The 10231-nt window shown below is 32.7% G+C and overlaps 1 protein-coding gene across 1 annotated transcript; it reads right to left on the reverse strand.

Annotated features, from left to right (window-relative positions):
- Positions 1-1197: 1197 nt before the first annotated feature.
- On the reverse strand, positions 1198-4167 carry LOC131040614 (sesquiterpene synthase Cad-like). Its single transcript, XM_059208293.1, has 10 exons — positions 4042-4167; positions 3683-3885; positions 3369-3484; positions 3033-3259; positions 2842-2960; positions 2613-2711; positions 2278-2493; positions 2006-2144; positions 1639-1878; positions 1198-1531 (listed from the first exon to the last, which is right to left on the reverse strand). The coding sequence occupies exons 1-10, from the start codon at positions 4165-4167 to the stop codon at positions 1223-1225; spliced, it is 1794 nt and encodes a 597-aa protein (XP_059064276.1). The 3' UTR covers positions 1198-1222.
- Positions 4168-10231: the final 6064 nt, after the last annotated feature.

Consider the following 10231-nt stretch of genomic DNA (forward strand, 5'->3'; position numbering starts at 1 on the left):
ACCCTTGTTTTCTATTGAAGGTTAAGGGAGCCTTGATAAAACCCTTGTGTTAGTGCAAGGCTTAGACCTCATCTTCTTTCAGATAGGTTTCATTGTATTATCTATGTTGTTAGGCTCATTTTAGGTTGCTGGTTGTATCTGATGTATTCTTAGCAGCTATCTGATTTGGGTTCCGGATCTTGGTATAATCCAAGGGTTTCGGGTCCCTTCAAAACCTGTTGTTAGGGGTTTCAGGTCCCCTCAAAACCTGTTTACCCTAATCAAAAATATTATTTTAAAAAAATTAATGAAAGAAAATTCTATTTCACATATATGCTTCTTACACATTTCTATTTTTATATTTATAAAAGAATTGTATTCTCTTTTCCCTATATATTATAGTAATGAATTATATATATGCACATATGATTGTATTTCTCAAAAGTATTATTCCTTCTTAGTAAGACATTGTTAGTAAAATAATTCCATACATTGCATTCTCATAAGCGAGTAAAATATGTATAAGTTAAAAAATGAGTCAATTGTACTATAAAAATATATTACAATTTAATTATTTAGATGGCGAATCTCATAAACTAACTACATCTCCTATATATATGGAACCAAATGCAAATCTAGAATTTATATGGGGAATGTCCATTTTATATGTAATGTTACATAATACAATGTTTTCAATCAAACATAAATTAGGTAAAGCATTAGATCTTAAAAAATTATTAATAATTATTGAGAAAACATTTAAGTAAATTTATTTAACATTTTTAAAATTAGAGAAAGTATGTTGTCTTTATATTTCAAAAATCATTGTTTCATAAATTTATATTATGGATAAAGTACAATTATAATGTATTGATAAAATAGCATATTTTATTCTGGGACACATATGAACCTCTTCAAAAATCATCAAAATTATTGATATAATTTAAGAATCATTGGAAAAGAACCATTAATTTATGAAATATCTATTCTAGTTATTTAAAATAAGGAGTGTCACTACATGTTATCATATCTATAAGTTTATATTTTATGCATTTATAGATGCAAATATAAACATCTATATTATGTGTTGCATCAATATATACAAAAGTAATTGTCACGCATATTTGAGAATCCTCCAAGATTACTATGAGCTCTAAAAACATTCATCTTTGTCTTGCTAAATAGGATCCCAATAATAATAGTGCATACAATAACCCTTATTTACTTCTAGCACCTTTCCTTTTCAAGGATAAATAGTTATAGGATTGATTAAGATTTTCATTATGTCATCCTTTATGCCCTTGAGTGAAGTTGAAAATCCATCAACCTCCCTCCATATGAAAGCTACCCATCTATACATACAGTCAAAATGCACCCTTTTGCAACATGTTGGTATATATTTCTCATAACATAGGTAGTCTCTAGTTACTTCTTGCATGTGTAACTCAATGTGAGTCTCTCCATACTCCAAAGCTTGCTCCTTTGTGGTTCCAGGGTTGTCTCTTATATAACAATCTAGCCAAGAATCATTTCTTACTTGACTTTTTTGTTCCTTCAATAGCAAACATACTTAGTTAGAATAAGGATACATTGCATTCTATTCAACTATGAAGTTCATATATAATATGATAGGTTTAGCTAAGTTTGGTAAATATATACCTGAAAATCTTTGCAATCGTCAATTAATCGACAAGCCATTGCTACATCATATTCAAATTTAGAAACTCTTTTCAAAATATCATTGGGAAGGACCATGTCAATCAAAAGAATTGGAAATAATGTGACCACAGGTACGACTGAAGAGTCAACGGCATTTTTTAAATATTCATCTAAAGTAGGGTGATAGTCATTAGCAATCCATTCTTCATCTTGAAATTCTGCCATAATAAGGTTCATCCACTCCAATACAAGATATATATGAAATAAATTATAAGAAATACAAATATTTTAAGAAAAATAAAAGAGATATTTATTTGAACATTTTGACATCAAATGTTTGATGGATAAATTTGATGTGGTGACTTACATAATCTTGCATCCACTTGTGTGCATGTGGACCATGTATTTTCTCTACTTCATCAGCTAATTCCATGTATGTTTCATGGAGAAATTGCCAACAAATTTGCATGTATTGGGGAAGATGACCCACCATAGACATATCCCAACTAAGTAGCATAGAATGAAAGTAAATTAATTTATTTGTTATATTTAAATGATAAAAAAAATAATAATTATGATTATCAGTACACGGCTTCACAAAGTATCGATGGAAATATAAAAAGAAAGCACTAGAATTACTTGATCAAGGCTGTCTTGAAATGTACGAGCTCATCAATGGTTCCATAAGTGTCAAAAATGTCATCAATGAGAGTAACCATGACACCCAATTTAGCATATCCAACTCGAGTTAGAGAAAATTCAAATTCATACAATCCACATGCATATCCAAGATAATACTCCACATGTCGATGTCGAAAGAAATTAAATTCTTTTACACTTGATTCAGTCCACCATCTACATATTTGTATCACCACATACACGTTAGTTCAATATAATGAATATTACTAACAATGTATCATGACATAAATAATTATTTATAAAGTTAAATCAATTCCAATATATAGATATATTACTTGGATATAATTTTGAGCTCATTCTGATGTTGAGCCTGTAGTATGTTGAAATCCAATATTGCTGCTTCCAAAATATTTTTGCAAATCTCATTTGACATCCTGAAAGAAAGAATCGTATAAAATAGAATAAATTAGCTTGGTATTTCAATTTCCATCCGCTCCATGAAGATTTAACATATGCAAATGGATCTTCACATTTCTAACCATTTAAAGAATTGTTTGTACTGACCTGTAGACACCTTCAATTGACATCCAAGAATCAATATCTCGTCTAAATATTTGAATGGAATTCCATGCTTCCCACCGTGGATTTCTGGATCTCCAGGAAGTGTTCTTAAAGTATTCAACCTGCAGATTTTTTTGAAATGGTCTACTTCAAAAGTTTATTTTACAACAACTTCATTAAAATCAAATGCTTACCTCTGTCAAAAGTTGGCTTTTCTCTCTTATGTTATGGCTCTCTGCAAGTGTTTGTTCAAGGTAGCGAGAGGCAAATGATTTAGCCTGTTCCATTATTGTTTCTCCCGGAAAAGAAATCTCTGCAGCTCGATATAAGCTCAACACACTTCTTAACTGATTGTCACCTTCTTCACTGGGTGGCCTCAAAACGAATTGTCCATTTCCATCACAAAAAATTTTAAATACCTCTGTGTTGGAGCGTGAGAGAACATCAAAACAAAAGAAAATATCAAAAATCAAATCATTTTTTAATATTAATTTTTCACTCTAGTGTTGGAGCGTGAGAGAACATCAAACCTTGAGATACATGATATCCATTAAGGCGAAGAACTCGAAATCCCAAAGCAGTAGTGTTAAGGTCTGCAATGGAATTTTTGCTCCCCCATGAAATACCACTTTCGTCATTCCAATGTCTGTTTGAAAAGATACAATTACAACATTCACATTGACTGAAAATTTAGAGATCGCAAATGAAAAAGAGGCACTAGATATTAGGCTCTTATCAGACTTGACTTCTATGTTTAAAAGTGTTAAACGTTCAGAATTAACTGACATTCTCTACACTTAATATGTTTCTTTGTGTGTGTGATTTAAGGTTGGCCAGTACTTATTTATAAGTGTAATCCAGAATTGCTTCAATTTCTTTTTCAGAATATCGATGAATTCCTAATCGTTGAACACTGTCAACTAGGAAGAACCTCTCAAGCAGGTCATAAGGGGAGGGCCATTTTTCGCCATCTCCAAACAGGGGATTCAATGCCTTCTCCTTGATCTCCTCAATCAAGCTTTCCACCTTCTCACGATATGAAGATGCCTGTAATTAAAAAGATAAAGATAAATAATGATTCATTTCATAATGTGTTGGTTCAATGGTAGTATTGTTTTTATGATCATAGCAGATTTGTGCCTTCTCGAATCCAAAAATTTATCAAAAATAACAATGAAAATAAATAAATAATCGCCCACCCACCTCATATGGCGATGAAAGGGACTGCAGGAAATCGTCCTCCCAGACATTGGGATGATAGTTGCCTATCCTTCGATCCACCAAATTCTCATTATTTTCTTTCAACACAGCTGAATTTTCACGAGCCATTCTTATCCTTTCTACACTTAAGCTGCTATTTTTAAGTACCAAGCGCATAAAATAGTAGAGTAGAGAGTGTGAGATTGAGAGTGCATCAACATGAATGCATGCATGCATTTGATGTTGACTTTTTTCGCAACATGTTTGGAAATACTGCGGAAATAATAGTTTGAATTGCATTTGATGTTGACTTTTTTAAATAATTTCTTCATTTAATTAACAAAACATTACTTCCATGATAACATTGTGTATCATGCAAGACAACTCCTTGTCACCGAGAATATTTTCTTCTACCTTTATTTTTTATTTTTTTTAGAGTTTGAAATGATCTACACTTCTTCTAAGATAATACAACACAATATTTTAATCAAAAAAAGAGTGCCTATATTTTAATTAAATATACTATAATGTAAACATACATCTTCAAGATGGTTCAACCATCTTAATAAAAAATGGTTTTAGCAATCTCTTAAACAACTCCATCTTTACACAAATTTGTGCATATATTGTATAAATATACTAATTATTACCACAAATTTTCCTAAAGAAATGGGAATATCCCTCAACCTAAACCAGCACAATATTACAAATACCTTTATATATTTAATAATGTTATAAAGAATGCTAAAGATCCATGATGGAATTTAAAATTATTGTTCTTCAATATGACCACTCCCACACCCTTTAATATTGAACTACATTTTATAGAACGATGTGTTATGGATGGGCATTAACAATCTTGTCTATAAGTGCTTCATACCAAAAGAAATTTAATGATCACGGCTTCTAAAATTTTGGGTCACATTTATATGATCACATACCTAATTTGCCTTGGTAGTTTAATGCTATTAAGGAATAACATATGTTGGAGAACAATTGATAAACTAGGAGGAATTGTGAACCTATAAAGATTATTTTAAACTTTTTTTTAATTTATTTAAATGTCCCACTTGAGGGGTTTCATTGGTCTAAGCACATATTATACACAAATTGTGAAGCAATTTTCTTCATTAACCACTCATTTAACAAATTTGACTAAGAAGGATGCCTTTGTTTGGATAGATTAAAGTCAAAAGATTATGGATCATCTTAAGAAGTTAATGAGTACTTGAACTATTTTGGCTTCACCAATGCTTCTAATAATGGTATTGGATTTGTTTTGATTGCAAAACAAGAACCCAACTGCTAATGAGAGTCAAAAATTGAATGAAATTGAAAAGAGGTTCTCTACATATGAGAAGGAAATGTTGGCAAACATGCATGCACTTGAAAGTTATGTCAATATCTTGTGGACATAAAGTTTATAGTAAGGATTGATCATGATAGCCTCAAGTATTTCATGGAGAAAAAGGTTGAATGATAGACAACAACGGTGGTTAAGTAAGTTGCAAGGATATGACTTTGTTATTGAATTTGTCAAAAAGAAAAATAATGTTGTTGCTGATGCATTTCTAGAAACCCTTCAATTTGCTCACTTTCAGAAATTTCAGCCCCTTGGAAGGATCATCTACTAGTAGAATATTCCAAAAATCAGCATGCTTGTGTAATTCTAGATGCTAAACTAAGTGACAAAAGGTATAAAGTGTCGAATAACATCATCTATTATAAGGATTGAATCTTTTTTGTACTAGAAAGTAAGCTAAAACATAAGATTATTGTTGTTGTCCATAACAATCAACTTGATGGCCATCAAGGCCTTTTGAAGACATGCAGGGACATCCATGAAAGATTTTCATGCAAATGTATGAAAAATTATGTTCTCAAGAATGTAAGAGAATTCCTCAAGTGTCAAAGGAACAAATTTGAAGTTTCTTTTCTTGTGGGGCTGCTACATTCACTTCCTATTACCAACCAAAAGTGGTAGCAAATATCAATGTATTTCATTACCAAGTTGTCTAAGATCAGTTGTAAGGATTGTATTTTTGTTGTGGTGAATAGACTTACTAAACATGCTCACTTTATGTCAATGCCTTTCAATTTTAAAGCACCATAAGCGGCTGGTCTGTTTTTGGAACTTGAGTGTCCAGACTTCATGGTGTGCCAAAAAGAATTGTAAATGATAGAGATTGCATATTCATCAATATTTTTTAGCAAGAGTTGATGAAGCTGACTAGAATAAAACTTTACCATAGTACTAGATATCATCCTCAAATAGATGTTAAACAGAGATTGTATACAAATGGCTTCAAGGCTACTTGGGAAACTATGTTTTGGGGCAGCAAAAGGCATGGGAAAGGTGGTTATATTTGGTAAAATTATGTTACAACACTGCATATCATATGAGCATAGGTATGACCACTTTGAAATCTTTGTATGGTCATGAAGCTTCTACATTTGTGGAGTAAGTTTATTTTTTTATTCTAGAGCCCTAAAAGCTCTTGAGTGGGATAAAGAGAATCAAGATATTCCTTAAGGCACTTAAGGATAATTTTTAGACTGCACAGGAACAGCAAAATAAATATGTTGATCACCATTGAGTTGAGAGGTATTTTAAGGTGGGAGACATGGTATTTTTGTGTCTTCAACCTTACAAACAATACTCATTGAAAGTAAGTGGAGTGGAAAAGCTTAAACCAAAGTTTTATGGGCCTTTCAAGGTCATTAAAATAATTGGTGAAGTATCATATGAGTTGGAGCTTCCATCTACAATCAAAATCCATAATATGTTCCATGTATCATGCCTCAAAAAGGCTCTTGGACAACAAGTAATTCCTTCTACAGAATCCCCCCCATGGATGAAGAAGGTAAGTTGATACTCATTCGAGAAACAGTCTTGCAAATAAGAGAGAAAAAAATTGAGGAGTAAAATAATTTCTGAATATCTCATCAAATGTAAAAACTTGTCTTTGGAGGATGCAACTAAAAGAGCAGATATTGAGCTCGGATACCATGTTGGAATTGATAGCTAACCGCACAGCTCCTAGAAATCACCTACAACCAAAACACCTATCACATCTAAAGAGAAGAATCCATATTTGATGTGTAATGTCCCCTACTAGGAGGTTACCACTTCCCAATGAATCAACACACATTACTATACGTTATTACGCTTCAATTAATATTTCTTAAGAACTATTACACAAATTAGTATTCATAACACATTCAACATTCATTAAATTAAGTCCTATCTTAGTTTCTGCCCTAATCCTAATGAGGGATGGGGATTTGTTGTCATAGGGAACTGATGCCAACTACAAAGAGACTCCATCAAGGCCTAGGACTATAGCCCTACCCATCTTGGGCTCACCATCACTTGTGATGGATTTACTCGCCCTTCCCTACACATACCAATCTATCTCCTATGTAGGCATTAGTGGAAATGTAAGGAAGTGCATTAATATATTAATTTCTTATGCATTATGAATATATATGAAATTAAGTATGATTGTCATACATATTGAAGTCTATATCAATATTAAGTACTAATAAATTCAACATAATAATATTATCAAGCTTTGTATATTAGGGTAAGTGCACCAAGATGGTGAACAAAAAGGGGGCTATAAGTGGCCACTTTTTTTTTTTCTAGAAAATAGGTAAACCTGAACTACAAAGACATATTGGAAGGTCATGCACTAAAAACTAGCAGTTGAGAAAATAATAAGAATTGTAGTACTCTAGATCTAGTTTCTAAACTACTAAATTTTTTAAAAATTGGATAAGATTAAGAGGGTCAAACCTCTCATGCATGAAAAATTGTTCCTAATTTTTTCAAAAAAACATAACATACTTGTTTTCGTGCGCTGCACAAAATATATAAGATTTAGTATTTTGCAAAACCCTTTGGTAGGATGATAGATAAGAGTGAGATCTAGAAGTTTTGTATTTTTTTTTAATTTTTCGTTGAGTACTTTTTTTTTATGATTTTTTGAAGTGACCGCATCCTGAAAATTTGGTACTTGTTCGTGCATTGGGTATAACTTGCATCAAAATAATCAAAAATGCAAACTTTTTTTAAAAACTGTATAGAATATAGTGTAGAACAATAATATGTAATTTATTTTGAATTTGGTCAAGTATATCAAAAGTTATTAAAAAAATGGTAGACATGTGTCTGTGAGGACTGTTAAGGCACTGATAAAAAAATTTAAAGTTTACTATGCTAATGTTGTTCAGATATAGAAAAATTTATATGGTCAGAAAACTGAGAAGATGTGTGAGATTATGGTGGTAATTTTAGAGATACCCACTTGATCATTTGTAAACTTGATGACAACGAAGTCAAGAAATTGTGTTGGAGGATGAAAATTAAAGTGTAAGTCCAAAATGTGTACATATAGAACTAAATTAAAGTGTGGCTTCCAAAGCAAACCAAACGGGACCCTCAGGTGATGAATCTGATACGATAACCACTTAGTGATCTATGTTGTAATTATACTAGTACTATGATTGAAAGATATGTGATAAGGACAACAAAGCAACCTTTAGACTCAAGTTTCAAAAATATACATAGGAGGGATTGTGAATGAAGGAAAATGATTGACTATGTGGGACCAAGACTGACCTTAAATTACATCAAATATAGATGCATGATTCTTGCAGATACTGACAATGTTTGTATGGCAAAAAGACACAACAAACAATGAAGAGACGATGTCTAAAGGAGTTTTTGTCAAAATGATCGTAATGTGTATGTTTTATAGGTCGAATCAGCCCAAATTTCCACAGGTCTAGCACAATCGAAAACACATAAAACACTTTTTTATCCTAAGGACATTTTTATCATGGTAATAACCTCATCCCACAACCTAGAATCTTCGTCGGCTCAAGTGTAGGGACACCTTGAGGGTTGTATTCACTAATTTTGCCTTTTTTTGTGAGTGGACAGCTAGGGGCCCCCAAAACTTGAAGGATGACCCTATCACCCTCTCCTCAAAAAGATACAAGTAGCTTATGCTAAGCCGATGATTTATGTCTCATCCCACGGGAGCCTTATGGTGAGTATCTTGGGGGTGAAACTAGCTATCCCCTTGCACTAATGCTATCACAATGTTAGGTCAAAAAAGGGTTGGCCAGTAATCTAAAGGTGTCTAGTCATGTTTTGGGGCATCTGGTTTCTATACATGCAGCATTTCTCTCATGTTAAACGAGGCCTCCCAGTCTGCAGAGGTTACGCTCTACAGGTTTTATCGCACCAAATGGAACTAGAGAAGATAGATGTCGATATAACACATCGACACCAGTTGATAAGGGACTTTCGTCTGAAACCACAACCTTTTGTATATCAAACCAAAACAAAATATTGCTTGGGTCGTTCCCTCTCACAAGATAGGAGGCAGGCCCTCTAAAGATAACAACAATTTATCTTACACTTGAGAAAAGAAAGATTTCTAGTTGGCACATATAAAAAGTTAAAAATGAGAAAGTTTAGACCTTGTAAGATCTTGAGGAAATTCAATTCTATAAATGCATATGAAGTGGAGCTACTGGATAGTTTGAACATTTCACCTATATTCAACATTGTAGATCTACATCAGTATCATGAACTAGAATTTAGTGAAGACAATATTTCAGATTTGGAGAAATAGTTGCCTCGGAAGGAACTAGCTTGGATTGAAGACATTTTGGACAGTAGGATTAAGCGTAGTACCCGGAGCAATCAGTACAAGGAGTATCTTGTGAAATGGAAGGATAGACCAGCTGAAGATTCATCTTGGATTTCTTAGGAAGAGGAGGACCACCTTGGTTTTCCTCTGACCCTAGAAAAGTGAGGGACACTCTTTTTTTATAAAACCCCAGATGCTTGATGTAGGATCATCCTCGGTTCTTGGCAATCTTGCATCAACCAAAAACATTTATTTTCGGTTTTTTTTTTGTTTTACAGTTTCAACATTTCTTTTTGCATTTTCTTGCATCTACTCACTAGATCTTGCAAAGCTGGATGTTATTCAAGGATATAATAATCTTCCTTATTCCTGAACAGCGAAGCATTTGGATCATTTTCTGACAAGTTATCACTTCCGGATTGTGAGACAAATTTCTAGCTTAGAACACTGGAACTACTTGAAGCTTTCTGTTGGTGAATCTTGTAGATTCATTATGTTCCTCATACAGCCTCTACATTTCTCCAATG

Source organism: Cryptomeria japonica, chromosome 7 (assembly GCF_030272615.1).
Source record: "Cryptomeria japonica chromosome 7, Sugi_1.0, whole genome shotgun sequence".
Taxonomy (NCBI): Eukaryota; Viridiplantae; Streptophyta; class Pinopsida; order Cupressales; family Cupressaceae; genus Cryptomeria; species Cryptomeria japonica.

Bases quoted from the DNA above. Each gene is read 5' to 3' on its own strand.
- LOC131040614 (XM_059208293.1), bottom strand. From the start codon at position 4,167: ATGGCTCGTGAAAATTCAGCTGTGTTGAAAGAAAATAATGAGAATTTG. The intron at 3,260-3,368 runs GTTTGATGTTCT...GCTCCAACACAG, and splicing joins TGGATATCATGTATCTCAAG to AGGTATTTAAAATTTTTTGT. The intron at 2,145-2,277 runs GTAATTCTAGTG...TATGCTACTTAG, and splicing joins TTCAAGACAGCCTTGATCAA to TTGGGATATGTCTATGGTGG.